The sequence below is a fragment of the Sceloporus occidentalis genome, unplaced genomic scaffold, assembly GCF_023333645.1.
Source record: "Sceloporus occidentalis isolate IW3139 unplaced genomic scaffold, rSceOcc1.0.p SCAF_2, whole genome shotgun sequence".
Taxonomy (NCBI): Eukaryota; Metazoa; Chordata; class Lepidosauria; order Squamata; family Phrynosomatidae; genus Sceloporus; species Sceloporus occidentalis.
The window spans coordinates 232,282,170-232,309,061 of NW_028316982.1; the positions used below are offsets into that span (position 1 = coordinate 232,282,170).

A 26,892-nucleotide genomic window follows, 5' to 3' on the forward strand; every position below is an offset into this window, starting at 1 on the left:
GGCATGTGCCATGATGATGCCCCTCCAGTGCTGCATCCACATGATGCAGCACCAAAGGGGTGTCATAAAGCTGCACCACTGTGGCTATGGCATCCCTTGATGGGTGCAAAAGGAGCCACTTTCTACAGCTCTTTTATGTGCTCTCCAGGAGCCAGATCGGGGCTAAGGCATGAGGTTGCTGCAGCCCTGATCCAGCCAGTAAAGGGGCGGTCTGTATAGCCCCCGTCTCTACCTGGTGCTGAAAAGCCAACAAGACAAGGAACAGGTTATCCTTGGCCTCAAGGAGTCAGGTGGCTTGGAGCAACCTGGGCTGTTGCTGCCATTGCACTCTGTTCCACACTCCCCCTTAACCCAGGCTCCCTTCCCTAGGCCCTATCCAGCATGCCTTTCATTCCATTTACTTTTTAAAATGCAGTCTTACAGTTCTAGTAATGAGATTTAAGTTTTAAAAAGAAAACAACAGAAAGGCTTTTAAAAAGCAAACCAGGATGCTTGGGGATGTGTACAGTGGGACAGGAGAAAAGGAGAAGACTGTAAGGCCACATGGCTGCCAATTTTGCAACTACTGTGACAGTCACATTTTGCACTTGAGGAGACCTGGAGCTGCTGTGCAATTGGGTGCTATTGATGGGTTTCCCTTGTCAATGAAAAAGGACACCCTAATCACACTTGGAAGACCCAGCAGCAAGGGGCCAGAGGTGGCACTGTGTGATAGGTATTGCCAAATGTGCTATTTTATTACTATAAGCGTGGGTCAAAAGATATGTGTAACAATCTCTCAAGATTCATTTGTTATTTTCAACAGTAGCTTCTTGGGACTACAGAGTTTTGAAGTGTAAATTTCACAGGAAGAGACTATATGTTAACATAATACAGAGAAAGGCAAAATTGTCAACTGTCATTGTTCTACCTACAGTTTATATAAGAAGCCAGGTCACCAGGATCTTGGGACTCATTGTCTCTATAATGAGAAAAGATGGTTTAATGTCTTCCAGCTGCTAGAATCATATGCATTTCAAGCCAGCATTTATAGCCTCAGATGAATATAGCATATGCAGTTTGTGTATGAGCACATTCAGTGGGAAAACAGATTTTGTCAAACTTTTTTCATGGTTGCTCTTTTGCAAATATGGAGTAAAAGTAAATTTATATTAATATGTGATTAAGGAACATTTATATCCATTGACATGTGATCATTTTACCAGTCTATTGCTGCCTGGAAGGATTCAAATAGAAATAGCTTGCGGTTTTATGATTTTAAGAATAGTATTTTTCCATTCCAGGATTATTATAACAGCAGTGATCATTGACAAAGCAAAAGAAAGGCATACCTTGCCAAAACTAATAGTTTTTCTAGATTTCGCCAAGGTATTAGAAGTTTCAAAGCAAAACTTCTATTAGGAGCAGTGTGATAATTTGGAGAAAGCTGACTTGTTGCTAGAGGGCGTGCCCTCATAAAAACAAGCCAGACATCCCCCCAAGAACCTTGGGGATGTGCTCTGATGCACACTCCTTGGTTGTGTCTGCTTGCAGAACTGGTAGTTAAGTCATGGAGCTTCACTACAAAGTGTCGACTGTATTGTCTAGCAGAAGACAACTTCTTTTCTTTGGTTTTTTGCTTCTTAGCAAACTAAAGAAAGAATCCAGGTATAAACCCTGGATTTTTTCCTCTTTGCTTTGTCAGAAGAGAAGGAAGAAGTGAATGGAGGTTCCCATTGTTAGATAAGGCATTGAGCAGAGGTTTGCTGACAGATTGTTTAGCTGCTCCTGGTGCAAGAAAAATGATCAAGTATCATGTTGCTCATTCACATCAGGCTTCCTGCAGACCCCCCTGGCTTGTGTTGTGCAAATACATCCATACAGTTCAGAACTGAATATAGACCATCTTCATACATTGAAGATGCTCTGCAGCTACTATAAGATCCTAAAGATTTGCATATGATGAAGACTTGTTTTCCTGCAACTCCCATTAATCCTCGTAAGTATAGCCAGTGGTGAACAATGTTGGGAATTGCAGCCCAACAATATCTGGAGAATTGCACTTTGGCCACCCTGAATTAGTGTAATACCTGCCTTGTCTTCATAAAAGATGCAAACTTCTACTTTTTCTTTACTTTTGGTAACTGGTACATTATATTTAAAGCATCTATTGATAAATTATCAACACTATAAGTTGAGAAGATATTCCACGATGTACAAAAAAGAGATTTATAGAAATGGCTATGTAAGTAGTTATAAGAAATATAAAACTTTATGAACTGTGAGTATACATTAATATTTTCCCCAGTAATGCTTTCTATACTGTTTATCTCTCCACAAAACATATTTGTCTGATATACTGTCTAGGCTTTATATTCTTCAGCTGTACTGATAGGCCAATTAGATATTAAATAGTCTCAAATATTCTTTTGTAATACTTTGGATACAATTTTGTGTGAATACAAGAAAAAAAGTAATCATATTCAAATTGTTACTGAGATTTGTCCTTATTCCAGTAAACGTGCAACCTGTGCTTGCAGTCAGAACAGCAGAAAATTCCTAGACATTGTAGCAAGCAATAAATTTTAATAGCTACAGCTTTCTTTTTCTTTCTTTGCTTCCCTGTGATTTCCAGCTACTGTGCATGTTTCCAAAATGTTGGATTTATGCAGCCTGGATCCTGATAAAGAAGACAAGAGGGTTGACGAAAAGGGGGTATTTGGATGAACAATGTTTGTTATTTGCCATGAAATGCATTAATTATTGGAAAAAGAGGGACTGTGGTGATTAAAAACCTGAGAGTCAAATGACACAAAACCACAAAAGATGAATTAAAATATCTGTGAAATCTCTCTCTTTTGTCTGCAGTAAGAAATATGTTCATCATAATGCTTTCCCAAACAGCTCAAAGCAGCTTTCCAGCACGAACATTCAACACCATCCATCTTTTCATTAAATGCTCCTTGTCATTTTTTCCAGATGACCGTCTTTCATCTTTGATTTGGATTTTACTTGCTTTGTCATGTAAATATATCATTAACAGATCTAATAGTAGCAGTGGAACAGTAGAATAGTTAAAGTTCTTCCTGAGTTAGGCAAATTCTCAATCTAGAAAATAAACATTATATATGCAGCATGTGTCTCAAAGTGTTTCACGATGGGCAGATAAAGTGAACTTTTAAGAATAAATGTTGAAAAGGAAAACACTGAGAAAAGACAGGTGATTTTGAAAAAATGCTGATAGCTCTTCAAAACAGGTATGAGAGAATGTTACCTAAACACATTAAGGCTCCAAAAGGAAACATTTCAGTATTATTCATGCATAGTTGCTCCATACGTATACAAATGTGAATTTCATAATTATACTTTCTACATTCTCCCAGAATAATTTAAAAGAATGACTCTGCTTGAATCTAGTTCTCAGTGACAAAAGGCTAGAATAGTGAATTAGGAGATTATTGCACTGCCGCTTTTCAGCCTTCCTTCCTGACCTAGGTACGGGATGAAAATTTTTAAGCACTGATTTTATTTCACATCTCGCTGCCCAGGCCAGAGGCATCTCATTCCAGATCATGGCATCCTATACTCGATCTGTACTTTTCCTGTACTTTGCAAAGAATGGGAAAATTCAGTTCTTTCAAAAAGTGCCAGAGAAGTTTGAATCGGGTACAGGATGCCATGATTCGGTACAGGATGCCTCCAGCCTGGGCACAGAGGCATGCAATAAAATCCGTGCTTAAAAGTTTTTATTCTATGCCTAGGTTGGGAGGGAAGGACGAAAAAGAGCAGTGCAATAATCTCCTTAGTGTACACTGGAAGTATTCTAATGTAGGGACTCAAGTAAGTATAATCTTGCAGGCATGACCAAGAAGGAGGAGGCTCTTCCCATCATTTTGGAGAGTTCCCTCCTGTTTATGTTTAGCCCACTAGCCACCACTGGAAGGTGCTATATGGCAAAGATATGATCAGTTCATAGAGCAGCAGCCTTAAGGAGCCCTGGTGGCGCAGTGGTTAAATGCCTGTACTGCAGCCATTCGCTCAAAACCACAAGGTTGCGAGTTCAAGACCAGCAAAAGGGCCCAAGCTCGACTCAGGCTTGCATCCTTCCGAGGTCGCTAAAATGAGTACCCAGACTGTTGGGGGCAAATTAGCTTACTTGCTAATTAGCTTACTTGCTGTTCACCGCTATGATCTTTGGAATAGCGGTATATAAATAAAACAAATTAAATTAATTATTAATAAACTGTGGCTAGTATTAGATAGAGGAGACCTGTTGAATCAATGAGATTTTCATAAATGGAAGGAGACATTCAGGAACAGTTGTAACAATTTCTTGAGCAGCCCATTTTCCTATTCCAAAGGTCAACCGTGGTTTTGACAAAATTGCTTAAGAGGTCCTTTGCCAAAAATGAACTACGCTGGTTGTTTTCTAATTGTTGTTTGTAGTAAAGTTGGGAACTTTACATGCTGTCCGTTTAGTTCAAGTAAGAACAACAACAATACATGCTGAGAGTCAAACGATGCTGCTAAACCTCTGTATCCTATAAATAAGATGAATGCCATGTGGCAAGATATTGTGCCAAAAAACAGGTGTTTAATAAGAAGATGAGTAAGGAGAATGCTCCAGTGGTTTGTAGTGGAATTTAAATCAGGACATCTCTAAAGGAACACAAAGAAATTTTATGCTGAGAATAGCTGAACTATTTTCATACCTTGGTAACTGTTTTCTAAACAATGTTGTGAATGTGTGTCATGATTTCTGTTACATACAGTGGTATGTTCCTTTGCCTGCTTTTAAATTTCTTCTGTCACTTCTTCTGTACCAATGTACAGCTAGGCAAACCAAGCTCAAGAACCCCTAAAAATGATTGATCACATCATGCTGGTAAATAATTATGTACCAGTATCAGGGAGATCATGGTGAACTATGCCTTGAAAACTGGTTCTCTCTCTTGCTTTGAGCAATAGCTGCTGCTCTTACTTTCTTCTTAAATCTTTCTTTGTTAGGTAGGGCAGCCATATTTTAAAATATGGCTTACTGTTTATTTTTGCTGGGATGCAGCATTGACCAATACTCTTTCATCTCACTGGATGACTGTCTTAAGGCAATAATGGATTGGATGAGGGAAAACAAATTGAAGCTGAATCCAGAAAAAACAGAGGTACTTATGGTATCGGCTCCGAACCCAGGCATCGGGATACAACCTCCAGTCCTAGAGAGGGTCACACTCTCCTCAAAGGACTGTGTTCGCAGTCTGGGGGTGCTCCTAGATTCATCGCTTCACATGACAAATCAGGTGAATGCGACAGTCAGGAGTGCCTGTTATCAGCTTCGGCTGATACGCCAGCTGCGCCCTTTCCTGGAAGTCAGGAACCTTGATACTGTAGTACACGCACTGGTAACCTTACGCCTTGATTTCTGCAATGCACTCTACATGGGACTACCCTCATGCTTGGTCTGGAAACTTCAATTAGTTCAGAACATGGCAGCCAGACTGGTCTCTGGTACATCCAGAAGAGACCATATAACACCAATCCTAAGATCACTCCACTGGCTGCCCATCAGTTTCTGGGCCCAGTACAAGGTGTTGGTTATTACCTTTAAAGCCCTAAATGGCTTGCTTCCAACCTATCTTCAGGACTGGCTCCTTCCATATAACCCTCTCCGCACACTTAGATCCTCAGGGAAAAATTTGTTACAGCCTTGTAGGCTGTCTATGACCTCCCAGAGGACCTTCTCAGCTGTTGCTCCCAGATTGTGGAATGGCCTGCCGGACAAGATCCGTCACATTACCATTCTAAACAGCTTTTTAAAAAGCTATAAAGACAGATCTCTTCCAGCAGGCCTTTCCTGAATAGTTCTCCAGCTATTAGAAGGAAAATCTAATTGCTGACCTCTGACTTCACAGTTATTGTACTGTTTTAAAGTATGTTTTATGTTTTAAATTCTACACTGTTTAATTGTATTTTAAGGGGGGTGGGTTGAGGGTTCGGACTGTATATTTTAATCTTGTAAGCTGCCCCGACTGCATTTTGTAGAGAGGTGGGATATAAATAATTGTTGTTGTTGTTGTTGTTATTATTATTATTATTATTATTATTATTATTATTTGAGGGATGTATTTCTGTGGGTAAGCTTAACAACTGAATGCAATGATACTGAAATTAGAAGGCCACCTTTCTCCATGTTTGTATTTTTAAAGCATAAAAGAACAACTGGAAGGACTAATAGACAAGGAAGGGTGCTGATGCATAATTATGTATAGCATTTTTACTATTTAACTGCTAGATTAGGTTTCCATTATTTACATAATGCTGCAATAAATCTTAACCATGTGGGCAGCATAAAATTGTTTGTCCAGTTTTTAAAAAGTGCTAACATGGTTTTCATAAGTAGTCATTTTTTTTTTTTACAGTGTGTGCTTTCTTTTATTCATCTGAGTGAAACTTTTCAGTCTAGAATATCTAGATGGGAAGTAACTGCTTTGAAGGTACACGTGAAAAACCCATCCTCTTTCTCTCTCTTTTCTCAGCATCTGATTGCTTACCAACCTTACTTTGGCTCTTGCTTTTTAACTGAACACTCTTAAGATGACAAAAGCTAGGATCAAAGGTTTTATTACTTTCTTGCTGGGATTATCTATACTACAGTTTCTGGATTTCATTGAGAACTAAAATTACTGTAGCACATTAAACTGAATCCAGATTTATAAATTGTCCTAAAATGTTCTTACGCAGACCAACAAAAATACCATAAACTAGGCTGTTTGTATCTATTATTGGATAACTATTTGTCAGTCATGTTTCAGTTAGGAAATATGTTGTAATTATATTAAGGCTGCAGCAGTTGTGAACATCTAACAAAATAATTGGTGTAAAGAAAGCCAAAAGGGAATTTTGCAAAGTATTTTTATTTGTTTATGTTTTTATTGAGAGACTTTTAAGGCAGCCTTTCAGGATATGGGCCCTGTACAGACAGGCCTGAAAGGCTGGCTGGGGGCAGAGTTGGGGTGTAGTGTCTGCACAATGCATGCCCTGGCTCCACCCTTAGGGTGGCATGATGCCCCGTGCCTCACCACACAGCACACAGTGTCATAGTGCTCCTCCAGTGCTATGTCCAGATGACACAGCACCGAAGGAATGCCTTAAAGCTGTGGCACCACAGCTATGGCATCCTTTCCAGGACACAAAAAGGAGCCGCTCTTTGCACAACCCCATAGTCTTCTTGAAGTGGTTCACAGAATTTAAACAGCACAAAATCATTACAGTATATAATGCTATTTGATTATGCTATTTACTGTAATCATATTACAATAAATAGTATAATGTGATATCATTATGCTGTCTCATTTATTATTTAATTATCTGAGAGACAGCATGGTATAGTGGCTTGAGCATTTGGTTATGACTCTGGAGAACAAGATTCAAATCCCTGCTCAGCCATGGAAACTCACTGGATGGCCTTGGGCAAGTCACACACTTTCAGCCTTAGAGGAAGGCAAAGGCAATCTCTCTCTGACTCTTGCCAAGAAAACTCCATAATAGGTTTGCCATAGGGTCACCATAGGTTGGAAATGATTTGAAGGTGCACAACAACAGCAACAACAACATTTAATTATAATTTACATTTGTCAAACTGGATATATAACAAGATCAAATGGGTGCAGGTGATCCTTCAGATAACCAGCTGTCAAACAGTTTAGGGGTTTAAAGATTTACACCAAATTATACATTTGATTTTCAGGATAATTCATGTAATTGTTTTTAGTTTTGTTTTTGATGTTAATTTTTCATCACCTATTTAATAAAAAATGGATGGATGGATGGATAAATAGAAAGACAGAACATTTTTCTTTTTCTGTTTTATATATGTGAAATGTGTAAGAACTCATTTGGAGTTTGGAATTTTTCTGCATAGTTCTTATATAGTAACACTATATGATTATATCTTCAGTACAAGAAAAAAGGTGGATTATAAATAAAATAAATATGTAGATAAATAATTTGTAGAAGTATTTTAATAGGTTTTGGTGTTTAAAAGATGAAACCATGCCATATTGTTGAATGTAGAAGACAGATATTTTAGCTTTACCTTGAGCTAGTGTAAGTTGGTGTGTCAAATTTTCTGCTACTGTTCTATTTGCCACAGGTCCATATGGCATAGATTCAATGTTAGAAGTTTGGTTAGCCATTATCCTGTAAGTAACTATCATGCATGAATACTATGAATTACTTAGATGTAACTTTTGAATGAGACAATTTTGCACCTAGCGTAATTGTATGTATGAATGAACTTCTCAAGGCTGAGTAAGGCACATTAAGATGTAACAGATATCAACATCTTCCTTATTTGCAAATGTGTGGGAAAACTGAGATTTCCACTTGAAATGTAAAATTATGCTCTGGATGTACATGCCAGATTTCACATGGACATCTCAACATTTAAGTCAGATATGGTATTACAAACCAGCAGAGAATGCCAGAATAATTGTTGAGTTAAACCAAAAAGATTACTTCATTCAGTAAATTAAACAGATTTTATTGTTAACGGGCTTGACATGCAGTGTTAATTTTCTTCTTCCCCAGTAGTACAATAGGGACCTTTGGAGATTAAACAGAAGAGAGGAAAATAAAAAGAGCAGAACTTTAGCATGTTAGTTTCAGCAGCTCTCACGGGAATTGTACAGATGGACTGATAGTGACATCCAAACAATGCAGATGTCCCTTTTGTTCTTTATGTCCTAACTAGATAGTCGACACTCACAGCTGGTTTTGGAAAATACAAAATTCTCCAATAATTCCTCATCAATGAGTGTACGCCAGTTCCATTAAAATGAGTGAAAGATTTGCTAGTGACCTCAATAAGCTCTGTAGCAATGTCTTTTGGTGATAATAATTTTCTCCCATGGGTAATCAGCTGCTTAATTTTACATTCAGATGCAAAGGCCTATACAAATATAAAGCTAAATCCGTAGACAGATCTAGCCATTCAGGACTTAGCTAATTGGAACACTTTCTATGGGACCAAAGTAGCATACAATATGTAAACATATGTAGTATAATTCTAAATTCCACAAATATACACTAATTAAGTGATTTGTAACTTATTACAGTGGGCCCTTGTTATATGCTAGGGTTTGGTTCCAAGATCCCCTGTGGATAACAAAATCCGTGGATGCTCAAGTCCCATTAAATATAATATAGCAAAATGGTGTCCCTTATAAAAAATGGAAAATCAAGGTTTGATATTTGAAATTTATACTTTTTTAATATTTGCAAACCATGGATGCTTGAATCCATGTATAAAAAAATCAGTGTATAAGAAGGGCCAACTGTACTAGTTAAATGTGTAAAAATTTCAATTTTTATGCCTGCAGCATAGAATAACATATCAGTAGTTAACTATGAAAAGAGGAGAGACTTTTAGGTGTTTTGAGGTTTAAAAACTGTAAGAAGAAAGCAAAATTATGCAGTACATAGTATCAGATGAAAAGCAATACTCTGAGTCGCCGTATGAGGGAGCTGGGGATGTTTAGCCTGGAGAAAAGAAGATTAAGAGGGGATATGATAGCCCTGTTTAAATATTTGAAGGGATGTCATATTGAGGAGGGAACAAGCTTGTTTTCTGCTGCTCCAGAGAACAGGACCTGGAACAATGGATGCAAGCTGCAGGAAAAGAGATTCCACCTCAACATTAGGAGGACCTTCCTGACAGTAAGGGCTGTTCAACAGTGGAACACACTCCCTCGGAGTGTAGTGGAGTCTCCTTCCTTGGAGGTCTTTAAACAGAGGCTGGATGGCCATCTGTCGGGGATGCTTTGATTTGGATTTCCTGCATGGCAGGGGGTTGGACTGGATGGCCCTTGTGGTCTCTTCCAACTCTATGATTCTATGATTCTATGAGTTATTGCAAACTGTATTTTAGATGAGAATCAATGCTCTATTCAAGTTCGGTGCTGAGATTAAAAAGGAACTTGTCCCTTTTCCTTTTATAGAAGTTTGCATGATATACAACTTGACATAAATTCAATTACATTAAGTAATAACTTGTACTGAGCTTTGCGCACGGGTTTACTTCATTTTATTCAGCTGTGAATTATTTCTCTCTAGGTCATACAGTTCTTCAGCTCAACATGATCTTAAAGTTTCAAAGTGAAGGTCTGAGGGATGCAAACAGTCTGAAATATTTTAAAGACACAATATTTGATGACATGCCAGAACAAATGTCTAAATGTCTAAATGTCTTTAAAACTTTCTAATGACTAGTTATTTTTGCATATGTTCCAAAAAAGTGAGCAGATGCTAATAAACTGTTATATAAAATAGTAGATACCTCCTATTATTATAGAGTTACCACTTTTCAGAAGCAGACTATTGGGGAATGAGAGCTATTAGTGCCTGTCAAAAATATTTACTTGCTCCTTTTGCCAAGATAGCATGGCAACAAGTTAATCCCTTGTGTGTATGTGTGTGTCCATGCATGTTTAAGTCACCTGTTATGGCAACCTCATATATTTCATACATTCTTATTTCTTGGATAAGAAATAGTCAAATGTGGTTCCAATTACCTTCCTCTGAAATATAACCTACAGCATCTGGTATGCTTTGGTGGTCCCCTGTCCCAGTACTAACCAAGTCTGTCCCTAATCAGCTTCCAAGATCAGATGGTATTGGGCGCCTTCATGGTTTTGTTGTTGTTGTTGTTAACTGCCACCAAGTCAACTTTGGCTTATGATGACCCTGTGAATAAGAGACCTCCAAGTCACCTTGTCCTCCACTGATCTTGCAGACTCAGGGCTGTGGCTTCGTTGAATACTGCCTCTCCAAGCATTATTGCCTTTTCTAGTGAGTCATGTCTTCTCATGATATGGCCAAAGTATGACAGCCTCAGTTTAATCATCTTGGCTTCTAAGGACAGTTCAGGACTGATTTGCTCTAGGATCCATTTGTTCATGGTTTTATATATCTTTACACTTCAGGATCTTGTCTAGTTCCTTAATAGCTGCCCTTCCAAGTACCAAGGCTAGTCTTCATTGCCATTCACATCTATCCACTCTCCCTCTGCAAAAATGCACAGGCAAACAAATCCATGCCTTTGCAGATGGACAGCCACATGTGCAATAATTTTCATTTCTGTAGATACTCTAGTAAAAACCATGAAGTCTTTTCATGCAGAGTTTAAGGAGTTTTGGGGGGCTCCCCCAACTAAAACCCCCAAACTCCTGCAAATCATGTGAAGCCAGATTGCATTGTATTCTGCTGGAATTAGTACTTTTACTGTGTAGACTAGCCTCTAGTTTTCTTCTGGTTTGTTGGCTGCAGTATCCACTGATTAATGTTTGAGCGAAAGAATGGAAAATCTTGAACTATCTCAATGTTTTCATCATCTGCTTTGTTGTTGTTTTTGTTGTATGTACCTCCAAGTTGTTTCCAATTATAGGGATCCTATAGTGAAATATCATGGGAGTTTCTTGGCATGTTTCTTCATAGGGACTTTGCCTTTACCATCCTCTGAGCCTGAGAGAGTGAGACTTGCCCAAAGTCACCCAGTGGGTTTCCAAGCAGTGATTCGAACCATGGTCTCCAGAATTGTTGCCAGAATTTGTTCTGTATTTGTTCAGAAATTATCGCTTTAGCTTCGCTGCTGGGATAAATCTGGGATGTAACTATCTTAAGGCAGATCTTATCACATTCACCCCTCACGAGGCAGTATGCAGCCATATGCTACCGGGGCTTCTCTCACAGCTTTTCAAGAACAGAATTTTCCCATTCTTGAAAAGATGTGAGACAAGCCTGGAGAAGCCTGGTGATGTGTGAATGTGATAAGATCTGTCTTAAGAAAGTTACTTCCCGGGTCTATCCTGGCAGTGAAGCTAATGTGATAATTTCCTTAGAAGGATTCTGATGGAATGTAACAAAATGCTCTTGCAGCAACTATTTAACTTCTTTTCTTTTCTTATAAAAAGAGAGGGCCAGGTCACAAGGCAAGATCACAGAATATATATATACAAAGTAAATCTACTTGGCTTTGCCTCTCGTGACCTCTTGGATCTATCTTTTTGGGCTGTGCCCTCACCCCTCAAGATATAGTGGGCATGAGTTGCAACGGCCTGTGATGTTTATCCCAGCTACAAACAAACAAACAAACAAACAAAAATTCTCATTATGGCAAAAAGGAACATTCGATAATCTGAGGAGTTTATTTGCTTGGTCAATGTTCACGGTAATCCAAGTACAAAGGGATAAAATGGAAGACTGTACATTTGTGGTGCCTTGGTTTAACTTCTGAACAACAAGAAATGGCATTGGTTGGCATTTTCTGTAATATCTCATATGAAATCCAGCATAATGGCAACTAGGGCCCCATGACTGCAGGGATTTGCTAGTACCAAACTGTCCTATCATTTTCTTTAGTACATAAAAGTGTGCACACTTGTAGGAATTGCTTACAATTCTCAGTTGAACATTACATAGAAAGTATATTACAGTGAGAAGTGCTGCACTCATGAGTATATTTTGGCTTGAATTCAGAACCTGATTTCAGTATTTAACTAAGCACTACGTATTCCTATGCTTCTAGCCAATAGAATGATGTGTAGGCTGCAGTCCTATGCCAGTTTACCTGGGAATATACATAAGTGAAGAATTGTGCTGTTAGAGGTGGATTGAATTACACCTGTTTCGTGACAAGAGCATTGTTCAGAAAAGCAATTCAGTATCTGTCATTTTAGTAATAGCAAGCAGGCGCCAGTGATTTGTAGTGTATCTGACAATATAGTTTAATTAGTATGAATGTTTATGTAAGTACTAGGCAAGATGGTGTAATGTTACTGGGAATTATAACATTGGCGCTGTATAGGTCAATGTGTCAGAATGATTAATAATTCAAATAGCATTAACAGTAACCAGATTTGATGCCCCAAAGCTTGTAATGCAGTAGTGAGAATACAGTCTAGTGATGATGGCTGATATCCTGCTGTATTTTATTCCATTACAACTTCCTATTTTATTCCATTGCAAATGTATGCATTTTTGCTGTTGGTGTCTGTATTGATTATATCTCCCTTTGAGTATAAGGTGGGAAATATGTCTAATTAGTATGACAGATGAGCAAATAACTATATAGCAAAATGCCAAAATAATATTTCTAAATATGGCATGGCAGAGAGCCAAGGGTTATATGTCATTACTCCAGTGCCACATTTTCTATAGATTGTGCCAAAATCTTGTCCATTTGTAAGAACTATGCCTGGACTGTAACCAAGGCTGAATCTAAAGGCTGAACACTTTTTAAATGAATGTTGTTGCTCTTTGCCATTATTTGTTATTTATGGCTATCCTATGAATGAGAGACTGCTAAAAGACCAGTCTTCAACAGCCCTGCTTAGGTCTGACAAACCCAAGGCTCTGGCTTCTTTGATTGAGTCTTGCTGTTGTATAGAATGAGCCCTTGGTATCCACTGGCATTTTGTTCCAGGACTCTCATGGATACCAAAATCCATGGATTCTCAAGTCCCATTATATACAACAGCATTGTAAAATGATATCTATTATAGAAAATGGTAAAATCAAGATTTGCTTTTTGGAATTTATATATTTTAAAAATATTTTCAAGCTGTGGATGCTTGACTCCATGGATAAAAAAAAATCCATGGATACAGAGGGCCAACTGTATCTTCAAGTTATTTCCAACCGATGGAGATCCTATGGCGAATCAATCACAGTGTTTTCTTGGCAAGATTTGTTCAGAAAGAGTTTGTCATGGCCTCCCTCTGAGACTGATAGTATGTGACTAGCCAAAGGTCACCCAATGGTTTCCATGGCTGAGTGGATATTTGAACCCTGGGGTCCCTTTGCCCTAGTCCAAAGACTATGCCATGGTGGCTCTCTTGACTGAGTCTATCCAGGTGTAATGTAATCTTCCTTTTTCCTGACTACTTGCATTATCATCTTTGCCAGTGAGTCAGTCATCTCATCTTCTCATATGTACAAAATACAACAGCCCTTATTTAGTCATTTTGACTTATAGTGATATTTCAGGCTTATTTGTTCTCAGACTCATTCATTTGTCAATTTAGTAGTCCATGATATCTGTAGAACTTTTCTCCAGCACAACATTTAAATGAGTTTTGATTTTCATCCTGTCAGCTTTTTTTTTCATTGTTCAACTTTTGTAACTATACATAGATGTCAGAAATACTTTGGCACGGATGATACTGACTTTGATATTTAATGATATTTTTGCACTTGAGGACATATGGTATATCTTTACCCCTTCCTCCTACCTCTGAATTATACATTTATTTATTTATTTATTATTTGTATTCTTGTATATGATTCTGAAAGCATGCTAGTAATCTCATGGCTGAACATTTTCAACTGATAAAAGCTTCAGCTGGGAAAGAATGGCTCTCCTCTTTCTGATCCTACTGTAGCTGTGTGTGCCTACCTATATCAGGCAAGATAAATAGCAGCTGTCTCCAGAATTCCTTACAAAATAGCAAAACAGAGAAAAGGGGGAGGAATCAGGTAAAGCTGCCTCACCAATTTTACCAGCATTTTAAAAAGCATCTATAAATCTGGCCACCAAAATGAAAAACACACACAAAAAAATAGTATGCAATGGGATATTGCTGTACCTTTGAGAGTGAAAGAAAGAAGTTATAGCATAAGTTTTGGTAGTAGTTTACTTCCTCAAATGCATGGAGTGAACTAGTGCTTAGAAACAGACCTTTATAGGCAGCTAGAAACTTGTATAAGAAATGCATTTTGGAAGAAGACTTCAAGTGATCTCTAGGAGGTTATAAATGTTTTTGTTTCCTTATGCAGGATATACATAAGATAATAGTTTCATTTCACATGTACATATTGTCAGTTTTGAATAAAAAGCTTGCTGAAATGTGTTAAACTGCTCTTCTTTTTTGTGCTGTAGGAACCCATCCCTTCTCTCTCTATTTGCTATGCTGTTTCTCCTCTGTTACCAAATTTTCTGAAAAGGAAATAATGGCACGTTACAAACGCGCCAAAGGGGCGTGTTAGGGTTAAGATGGGGCGTAGTAGGGTTGAGAAGGGGCATCCCTTCCGGACGCCCCTCAACCCTATTACGGACCTAGTCCATAACAAATGGCGGCGCCCATCCACATGGGGGGCGCCATTTTGATGTAGCAGATGCTCTGCATCCGCACGTCGAGCAGTGGAAGTGATGCCACGAGTGCGCGACTAGCACCTCGCGGCGTCTCTTCCTGGTTGCAGGAAGGAGTGCAAAAATTGCACTCCTTCTTTGCAGCGTCCGGGAACCGCGCCGTTTGGCTGCTGCAATTCCCGGACGCTGCAACCGTATATATATTGATGATTATAGTTTTATGCTGCTTCCGTTAATAATGTGGTTTTTGTTTTACCCTTGTAGTCAAAAGACAAAGCCTGAAAGTTCAGATCAATGTGACTAGTGATGGAATATGCATGAGATATATTCGACCCAGTCCAAGCACCAAACTGGAAGGCTTCATCTTGGGTTATGGCAGCAGCTTCTTCTCTAACCAGTATATTTCTCTGCCATCAGATGGAAAATCTTACGTGACTGAAGTTGGTAAGGCAATTTGCAAAACTGTATTTTGGAGTGATGGCTATTGGATTGGAAAACTTATTTACTTGTGGTTTTGAGAGGGGTGGATGGGAGGTTTTAAAGATAAGGAAACTTGAAATTTCAGAAGTGACAGATATGTCTGTATATTCAGAATTGTTTATTTTTTATTGTTTGCACATTTCCAGTTACTGATGTTTCCCAAAGACACTGAATATATAAATGAAAGAGGCTAATTCAAACCTAATGCAATCAAAATGTTGAATGTCACCCAAACAGCTCTGTAACAAGGGTATCATGTGAGTCAATTATTTGTTGACACGTAAATATGAGTTTGTTATAATCCATAAATGCAAATCTAAATGTTTAGACTCAGAGACTTAAATCCTATTCATTGAATATTAGAATTATACAGCTAGAAGGGTCCTTTGGGCCATTAAGGTCCAACTCAATGTAGAACCTGTAATTACTCTTGTGTAGATTAAATCCATTGAATCGGTGAGATTTATCTGTGTGTTGACTTGCATTCAACGATTTAATGGTTCTACTCTAGATAAATCTCATTGATTCAATGGGTCTACTCTATTCAAGAGTAATAACAGGTCCTACACTGAGCAGGAGTTGGACCTTCAAGCCTATTGTTCATGATCTAGAAACTTTTTGGACCATCATTATAAACAGTTTCTAGATCATCAACAATAGGTGGCTTATTCAGTTGAATATATATTGTGTTATTGTTTCATTTCAAGATTAATCTGGTTAATAATATATTATTTAATGAAAAATCATAACTCTCTTTTTGTAAAAAGAAATGTGGTGGTTGTTCAAGTAGCTTCTAGTGGCGTCTGCTTTTAATATATGCTTTCTACTTCTTCTAAAACAGGGCTGGGTAACTTATGGCATTGTCAGATGTTGCCAGTTTTCCAAGTCCTATCAGTCCCAATCAAAGTGTGGGAAAGCATGATGATGGAGCTGTAGCCCAGCAACAAATTGAGAACTTCAGGTTCCTCAAGCTTGTTCTAACACATTGGAGAAAATACAGCATCAGTATGCTGTGATAATGTAGAGTCTACATTACAGACCAACTATGGATGCCGGCCATGAAAGCTTTCGACTTAACATTTTTATTAATGAACATTTATTAATTGACAAAGGCATTAGGAAGAGATAAAGAAGAAACCGTTGACAGAGCTCAATTTTTCAAAGAAAGAAAAACAAATGAAATTAATCATATTAAGCGTAGCAGGTCTGGTTCAGATGTGTTTATTCTCTATGAAGATGATCTCTGTCTCATATAACCTATATCTTGCACTAAAACATACCAGTATTTATTTACTCAAGATAGATTTTGGGAAGACAATTCAAATCACATATCTCATGGAACATGAGATTATTGTGATTACCAAGAGGCTGGAAAGGTTTGTAATGTCTTGATCTGGAATAATCTAAGGGATAATAAGGCTGTGCATCAAGATAACATTTGAAGAAAATATAATTCAGATATATAAGGAAATAAGATTGTACTGACTTAATGGAGATAATAAAATGGTAGTAAACTGGGCCAAATTACTTGGAAGCTGCTAAAGTTTATTTTACTTAACACATGAGTTCCAAAAAACAAAAATTGTTTCTGGCTAGAATTCATTTGGATGTACTAGTTTGTAACCATGGAAGGTATCCCTGCGCAAAAGTGACCACACCCTTTTGTCAGCAAATCTGGTCTTAGATGGGAAAGGGATTGACCAATGCACTGTCAACTGATGCGTGGCCAATTATAAAATACTGTTGAGTATCATGCAAATTGGACACAGACGAGTAAGCATGCTAAAGGAAGCTCTGTTATACAATTTTGCCTCCAGAAAAGGTGCGTGGGCCAAAACAGATTTTATAGCAAAATGCCCCCTCCTTACACTTTTACCCAGACCATCCCTTGATTCAAGAGTGGAAGAATGAAAGGAGACAGTCCCACATGCCATGCGATGGTTGAAAACTGATTCCTTAAACAGCCCAATGTGTTTTGGCCTTATCACCAACTGGTCTTCTTCAGGGGCTATTACAAAATAGACAAAAACACATTCATTATGTATGTGATACTGATACAAATAGATTTACCAATGGGTTCATATTTATGGATTTTTGAGATGGCTTCATCAAAGGGAACCAGTGAGAAGACATATGATGTAATCTGTCCCCAAAATTACTCAGTTCTATTTTACCTAGCTGTTGCAATCGGTCTAAAATGTACAAGTTATAACCATCTATTCTAGAATTTTATATTAAACATTGTATCTCCAAATCTTCATTCAAACCCCTTGGTGCTAAAGTTTTAAGTTACAAAATTGATTCTACCTCTTTCCTCTTTAAACAATTCTCATTTTTATTAGTTATCATCTCCAGTACCCAAAAGCATATATCAGTTGTTGAATGTTTCACACATTCAAAAGCAGAATGCTGGCTTAAATAGGAACTGTACAGCTCTTCTCTGTTCTTTTATGGATTAAAGTATTTCTGTAGAGACTATAATTACATTGTTTGTGTCATGAGCTGTAATTATCCACTTTAGAGCTATGCTATGAAATGACAGATAGGCCATAATGCGAATAAGGATTTCGGTTATTCAAGGCCAATGATTTCAGTATATTTAACAGTACCTAAAAGTAATGGTTTGTCTCCTTAATCTTTTAGTAGGTTAAACTGTACGTGATAGGATATTACAGTATTTTAGATACCAGGTTTTTTGAAAGGAAAATGAAGGAGGAAAAGCATCAGGAATTTAGCAGCCTATCCACATTGTTCAGAATGCTGTAATTAAATATATTCATGTAACAGAGAAGATTCAAAATAAACAGTTAATGAAATTACACTAATGTTTGGAATGGGGAGCTATGTATTCCCTAATCTATCTAGACACAACAAAGCAGTTGCTGATGACCTTCACAAAATGTTTTGCTATTCTTGAGAGTTTCTATGCCCATGGCTTGATAAATTCAGAATACACTTATTTTCTTATAAACTAAAGATGTACCGCATTTTTGCAATTATGATTTAAACCACAGCTATAACTTAAAACATTTTGCCCAGCCAGGAAACACTTTAAAAAAAGACACTCTCACCCATTAAAGACATTTCCTTGCACACGTTGTAGAAGTAGTTGCTGATCTGCTAAAGACTGTAAGTGAATAGTTCCTGCCCAAAATGTGTATTTTCATGCAACTGAAGATAAAAGGACTGCTTTTGGAATGTATGATAACCAGTATAAAGAGAGAAAGGAATTGCTTAATATACCCCATAGAGTGCTTATTTTGAAAATGAATATTTTAAGATCCATGAATATTTGTTTTCTGCAGTGTAATGGATCTTCTTCTTCTCTTCATTTCTAAAACAAATTATTATAGGCAATGACTCTGTGGTTGAAGATCCTTGAGATTAGTAAAATACACAAAAGCTTGCTAATACTAAAATAAGCTGTTGGCACATATGAAAGAGGTGCTGTGGTTGCCTGCAAGACTATATCTGACAAATGTTCATAGTTAGAGAAGCAGCTGGTCTGAGGTTTTCAAATACCCTCTAGTTATTTTGGGCAACTTTAAATTTTTGTACTCCTGGTGTGGGCTTGTTAGGCTGCTGATTCTATGTAAACATGTTGGGCATTGCACACATCTCTTAACATCATGCTAGGTCAAAACTTACAAAGAATATGAGTTTTTTAAAGTGCAAAACAAAAGTTTTTATATGAGTAGACTTGGGACAGTACTGCATAGGCCTGACCCTCACCTCAATCACACTTTTCAATGAATATGGAATTATACCTGTTTATATAATAGCCATTGAGAGCCAGTGTAGTGTAGTGGTTTGAACATTGGAGTATGGCTCTGGACAGCAGGGATTGATTCCCTGCTCATCATGAAAATCTACTGAGTTATCTTGGACAAGTCAGACACTCTCATCCCCAGAAAACACCACCATAAATTGGAAGCAATATGAAGGCACACAACAGCAAAATAATAGTCATTATTGCACATCTTGACAACCATGCAACTAGAGCTTCTGTCCCCATCACATTCTCTTTCTGATTCCCCCTTAACCCCACTTACCTGTCCAGAGCCCTACCCAGCATTCCTTTTTGGCTTTCCTACTTTTATTTTTTATTTATTTTCACTTCTTCACACAATTCTGGAACTCAGCTGCTGCAATTTAAGTTAAGCAAAAAAGAAAAAAAGAAAGAGATAGAAAAAAATTAAAGACAGCATGCTTGGGAATAGCAAGCGCAAGGGGGGACAGGGGAAGAAGAGGAAACACTGACACCATGCAACTACCAATATTGCTACTGCCCTGGCAACAATTTTTTGCACCTGGGGACTAGCACAATTTCAAGCTCATTGGCAGTGTATTTTCCCCTGTCAATGAACAAGGACTCCCTAACCAAGCTTGAGGAACACAGCAGCTATGGTTCAGAAGTATTGTGGTGTGATAAGTTTTTCCAAAGCTGCTATTTACTGAGTCTAATCACAGTTTAAAAGCCACATGTAGTAATATCCTTGTACCTGTGCATGAGTAGACTTTCATTTGTGCAGCTTCTTTCCCCCCTTCATCCCATGAAAACTCCTTCAGAATCCCAACAATGGCCTGGTACATACCGCCTCGAAAGGGCAGGTTAGAGGCGGAAGGTTTTCCTGCAGAGGGAGGCCGCAGCAGCCAAACTGCGCAGCATCCCTCCACCCCAAAAAGAACCCAGAAAAACCAGGTTCTTCTTCAGATGCTGTGCGGACCTCATGAGTGCGCCATTGGCATACTTGTGATGTAAGTGATGTGCAGCGACGTCTATACACTGCACATCGCTTACATCATGATGGTGGCCCTTGTATGGATGGGAGGCCACCATTATGCACAGTCTCTAACCCCAGAATCACCACCTGGACACAGCTTCTTGGTGGTATGTCAATAACAACTTCTTCTCCTCCAGTACTTTGGGTGTATGTCTAAGGGACTGATAGGAGAGGGAAATTTTGATGGGCTAGTAGTATATCTTCCACTGGCAGAACCCTGTTGGATACATGCAAACAATGTTAGGGACCAAAAGTTTTCACGGCCGGCATCCATGGTTTTTTTGTGGGTTTTTTTGAGCTATGTAGCCATTTTCTAGAAGAGTTTATTCCTGATGTTTCACCAGCATCTGTGCCAGCCACAGATACCAGCGAAACATCAGGAATAAACTCTTCTAGAACACGGTGACATAGCCTGCAAAACTCACAAAAAAAAACCAATGTTAGGGGCTTTCTAGGTGAATAAAAAATGATGAATAAAGGGGACATGGTAGATATTTACAGCCTGGTTTATATCCATACTGCTTGGGTCCAAATTTAAAAAAGAAAAGAAAAGAAACTCTGTGAGACTCCTTGAGCCTTATGACCCTTGAGGAATAGCTTTCTCCCAGCCCCGATATTGTCATAGGCCTGTCTGATGAGGACACATGAGAGTCTTCTTGTGGGTTGCTTTCAAGCTGTGGAATTATCTTCCACCAAAGGCTAGGCTGGCCCATCTCTGGTCTCCTGCTGCTAGCAGGCAACAATATTTTTATTTACAGTGGCCTTTGGCTATTAACTTGGGCTGTATCTGCACTGCAGAAATAATCCAGTTTGACACCACTTTAATTGCCATCCTTGAATGCTGTGGAATTCTAGGAATTGTAGTTTGTTGTGGCACTAGAGCTCTCTGATAGAGAAGGCTAAATGTATCACACAACTACAATTCCCTGAATGCCATTGCACCCCAAGACTCTGTATTACCTCTCCCAGAAGTTTTATGTAGATATTAGGTAACACAGGGGACAACACAAAACCTTGTGGGGTTCCACAGGCCAATGGCCAACAGCCATATCTGTGGACTCCACAGCTAGAGAGTTGAATAGGAGTTTCCCAACACCACCTTCTGAGTTTGCCCAACCAAGAAAGACCAGAACCAGTGCTGTGGGGCGATGAAGAATGTATGTTACTGATAGTGTTGGTTTCATTGACAGAGATACTGTTGGATACAACCCAAGGATTTGGAAAGGAGGAAAAAAAAGCAAGATTTATAAGTCACAGCTTTCATAAACAATTCTCAATACTTTGCCCAGTTGCCATTTACAAGTATAGCAGGATTTATGATAATAAGAAATAGATTTGCCTTGATAAATTAGAATGACAACAATAAAGAAGTTTTAAGTGTACAAACTGTTATTGCAGAAGTAATAGAAAAAATAGTGTCATCACACTCATCATAACAGAAAAAAAAGTTCTAAAAGTACAGAACAAGCTTCCAAAGCCTCTTGCTGTGTTTATGTTATGGACAGCAACATGATTGAAACAGGTGCCAAAAGGAAAGAGCTTTGTTGATCTTTCCAATATGATTCAGTCACAGAGCAGATGTCCAATCTACAATGAGAAACTGACATAAAAAGAGGATATGTTCTCCTGTTTTAAGACATATTTTTAAGGTCTCGTTTAGTGACAATAGCAAAATATCTGGTGGTGGTGGGTATACCAGATTTCAGGATAAATGCTTTACCTGTACTTGTGTATGTAAACTTGTGTATGTAAACTTCCCTTGAACATATAGGCAAGAAGTCAAAATATATAAAGCCAATCCCATCCCTTTATAGTATAAAAATTATATATGCTCTATTAGAATGTAAAAATATATAATCTGTAAAGAGCATGGCTAGAAAATAACTTATTTTAGGAGTTTATCACAATGGGGGTGATTTTGGCATTAAAGAGAGATTAAAGTGCATTTAAAGCATCCCACAAATGAAGTGGAAATGGCGAGTAATTGCACAAATGATTTTCACATGCAATTTCAGAAATAAAATTATATCAGAAATGCATTGTCGCTGAAATCCTGAAAGTAAAAAGATGTGCATTAATGCTTCTTTGTGACCACATTAATGCCCTGGTTGTGCAGTGGTTACAGCTACTCACTCACAAACCACAAGGTTGCGAGTTCAATACCAGCCCAGGGCTCAAGCTCTAGTCAGGCTTGCATCCTTCCGAGGTCACAAAAATGAGTACCCAGATTGTTGGAACCAATTAGCTAACACTTTGTAAACCACCTAGGGAGTGCTTAAGTGCACTGGTAAGCAATATAGAAATGTATTTGGTATTGCTATTGCTAATGGTGGGTTTTGTGTGACATCATGTGAAATCATTACACGTAGTTACGCAATTTTACTGGGATATTCACAGGATAAACTCTCGATTTCCTCCTTACAAAAAAGGAAGAAATATCTCTATTATTGAGGAAATTACATGCTTGTGTTACAGAATGGAGACTTAGAAAAATAAATTGATAAACTAATTCCTGACAACCAAATAAAGCTATACCTCTCCTATCTGCTCCCCTGCCCCCTGCTCCCATGTAATATTTACCTTTCACAACAAGCAGTCAAGGATGTAAAACAAAGAAAATTTGAAAATGATGAGATAATTTACCATGTTATCTATTACTAAACATTATGGGATGGAAGTTCTGCTTTTGACAGCAGCTACATGTGTCCTAGTACTAGCCTCCCGGAAAATGTGGAGCTCTTCCTTGGCTACTTGTGTACAATGGTGTTCTGATTTTTGTCTTACCTCAATAGGTCCACATGAGCATATTATCACTGAGGTATCAGACTTCTGCCTGGGATTAAAACATGAGTGTACAACTCACCCCCACCCCAAAAAGATCTTGTCACATATGTGAGGCAAGGGGAAATTTTTAACACTGTAATAGAGACAGTAATTTGCTGCTATGTGCAGAGTTGTCTGTGGTAGTGTATCTCTCTTGAACAACAATATTGTTCCATGCATAAACTTGTTCAGCTAAGTCCACTGAGTTATAAAATTTTCCTGTCCTTTCACATTTTCAAACATTCATGAAATGGTCACTCTCAAATTTGAGACTATGGCTGCAATTTTATGAAGTCTCATTCAACTTACCAGGCCTTAGTTCTAAGTATATGTATTAATATTCAGCAGTGTTCCCAGAAAAATTATGTTGGTTGAGTCCACGAAAGTTTTGCTGAGGCAGGTTGATTTTTGTATGAGTAAAATTTGTATATATAGGATGAGCTGCTGTTCACATTGTACACTTTCTTTTGTGAATAAACTGTGTACCTAGAGTTTATATTCCAGGGCTGGAATTCAGTAAGGGACCGACATTTTTATAAGTGGACAAACATCTGTGGGCAGTTTCACTATGTCCATATGCAGCAAGGGGCTGCCATGACAGTACTGCTTAGAGGGGCCACCAAAGTGACCAATGCACAACAGGACCAATGCATAATGGTACCAGTGTGCATTTGGACATGAGCTAGGAAGTCTCAAAGTGCACTGGCAGAGCTTGAGGCACATCAAGACACTCTTGATAGTCCCCTGATGCACATCTTCACAATTCACTAGGAGGTTTCCTTAGTGCCTCTGCTATCCACCAGACTCCATATAAAAGGTTATGACAATTGCTCCACTTTTGACTATGATTGTTGGCTAATTGATGAATTGCAATTTTAGAGAACTAATAGGAATGTTGGTTAATTCAATATTAGTGTTTTATTTATTGTATTTTGTATTATGTACCATAATAAAATGGCGCAGTGGTTAAATGCCTGTACTGCAGCCATTCACTCGAAACCACAAGGTTGCGAGTTCAAGACCAGCAAAAGGGCCCAAGCTCGACTCAGGCTTGCATCCTTCCGAGGTCACTAAAATGAGTACCCAGACTGTTGGGGGCAAATTAGCTTACTTTCTAATTAGCTTACTTGCTGTTCACCGCTATGATCTTTGGAATAGCGGTATATAAATAAAACAAATTATTAATTATTATTATTATTATTTTAATGATGTAATCCTGCCTTGATCCATGTCAGAGGTGGGAAATATAAATAAACATTATTATTATTATTATTATTATTATTATTATTATTATTATTATTATTATTTAGCTAAGTATGCATATATAAATTTAAGCAACATAGACTATAATCTGGAATTGCAGACAATCATTTTTAGAATCCTAGATATAGAATGGCAGAAAATACTCAGAACTGGGACTTTGAGAACTCTAAAACAGAAGATGTTATATTCAGAGTTCACAAGAGAGAGATCAGAGACGTAGCCAAGGGGGGGCTCTTGGGGTCCGGCCCCCCTTCCGTTAGAAAAATGAATGGTGCGTGCTGCTGCACCGCCACACCCAAGCCCCAATATAATGGTAGCACTTAGTCTACCCCCCCTTCCTAAAATCCTGGCTACGTCCCTGGAGCTATCAATAACATAGGGAATGAGATTACTTAGTGAATCGCCCATTGTAATCCTTAAAGAAGAATTTCAGTAGATGAGAACCTATATAAACAGATCCATCTTGATGCAGCACATGCATAAGGCTTCCACAAAAGGTGGACTTGTAGAAAACATTTCCCAGAGCATCTCCCTTGCTCTGTAGCATCATACCCCTGCTTCTGTTTTTCATATCCAACTGTTGTTGTTTATGTCTTTAAATCTTTTCTGATTTATGGCAATCCCAAGGCAACCTTAACATGGAGTTGTCTGGGACTGAAAGTGTGTGACTCACTCAAGATTACTTAGTAGGTTTTCATGACCTAGCAGGCAAGCGAAAGAAATCTGATCTCCAGAGTCGTAGCCCAACACTCAAACAGCTATTTGATGTTGGCTCTTCATTCATATGCACATATCACCATAATATATTTGGATAGGCAACAGACTGAAATTTATTTATTTATTTATTTATTTATTTATTTATTTATTTATGGTGTGTAGTTTTCCACTTAATAAAACCAATGACAGGGAATAGTAATTCATTAGCTCCCACTTTTGAATATACTTTGAAAGGGGAAAAGGAAATTGAGTATTCTAGTTGGCCATTGTTCTGCTTATCATTAAAGCCTTGTTCTCTACAACCAATTTAGAATTATACAAAGGTGGAGAGATGGGGTAATGCAAATAAGGTATTACTTATGGAATAATATTGCTGTAAAACTGGAAATCATGACCATTCACTACCCCCAGACTGGCCTTCACCTGTCTTGCAAAGCAGGAAACTATGCACTGAGAATCAAGCTTCATTAAAATCCCTGCCCATGAAAGATAAAACAAAGAGACAATGTGACCTCAAAAATATTATTACAGTAATTAAAAGAAATTTGAACAGAATGTCCAAGGACTATGTGACTCTAAAGAGAGACCAAATAAAGCATCCAGGAAAAAGAGTGCCATTAATGGGCAATGAGCAAGCATTATGTAACCAATAATTTTCTAGAAGAAAATCAAAGTAGAAAACAGAATCTGAAAAATATTGCAGTGATGGAAAAAGCTACTTAGACAAGGAGCTTATCACTTGGGCAAATAAGCTGGTTTATCTCTTCGGGTTTCAATTCTGGATCCAGGATGCTCCTGGATGTTATCATAACTAAATTGCCACTGATCTAGGCAGGATGCCACTGCCCAGATGCATCCCGGGTCAAAGCCTCACTCAGCTGGGCAATTTTTGAAGTTGGAAGCTCCCAGATCAAAGTGCTGGCTGAGCGAGGCTTTGATCTGGGATGCATCCGGGTGGTGGCATCACAGCTGGCTCTAGGTATTTTGCTACCCTAGATGAGAAATATTTTGGCGCCCCCTGAGAGCAAGAAGCAGGAGACCCAGGGGAGAGTGAAGGGTGCTTGGCACGTGCACGCACAGCCAGGCACCCTTCCCTCCCTTTCTGGGTCTCCTGCTTTTTGCTCTCCATGGAGAGCAAAAGGCAGAAGACCCAGGGGAGGGCGAAGGGTGCCCTTCCCTCCCTTGCTGGGTCACCTGCTTCTCGCTCTCCGTGGAGAGCAAAAGGCAGGAGACCCAGGGGAGGGCAAAGGGCGCCCTTCCCTCCCTTGCTGGGTCTCCTGATTCTCTCTCTCCATGGAGAGCAAAAGGCAGGAGACCCAGGGGAGGGCGAAGGGCGCCCTTCCCTCCCTTGCTGGGTCACCTGCTTCTCGCTCTCCGTGGAGAGCAAAAGGCAGGAGACCCAGGGGAGGGCGAAGGGCGCCCTTCCCTCCCTTGCTGGGTCTCCTGATTCTCGCTCTCCATGGAGAGCAAAAGGCAGGAGACCCAGGGGAGGGTGAAGAGCAAAAGGGGGCAGGGCCAGGAGAGGGAGGAGGGTGCTTGGCTGGGGCGCGGATGTGCACACAGCCCAACCAATCCCAGGGTGCTACTCGCCCTCCTGCTGGCCCTGCCCCATTTGCTCTTTGCAGAACAAAAGGGGGTAGGGCCAGGGGAGGGCGGAGGGTGCCCGACTGGGGCACGTGTGTGCAGGCCAGCCAATCCCGGGGT

General features: G+C 38.9%; 1 protein-coding gene across 1 annotated transcript in view; it reads left to right on the forward strand.

Annotated features, from left to right (window-relative positions):
- The window catches only part of ABI3BP (ABI family member 3 binding protein), a 167,025-nt gene that overhangs the window by 11,989 nt on the left and 128,144 nt on the right, over positions 1–26,892 (forward strand). Inside the window, exon 2 of the mRNA XM_089512385.1 lies at positions 15,386–15,565. Within this exon, the coding sequence (XP_089368511.1) occupies positions 15,386–15,565 (180 nt within the window). The remainder of the gene's footprint in view (positions 1–15,385; positions 15,566–26,892) is intronic.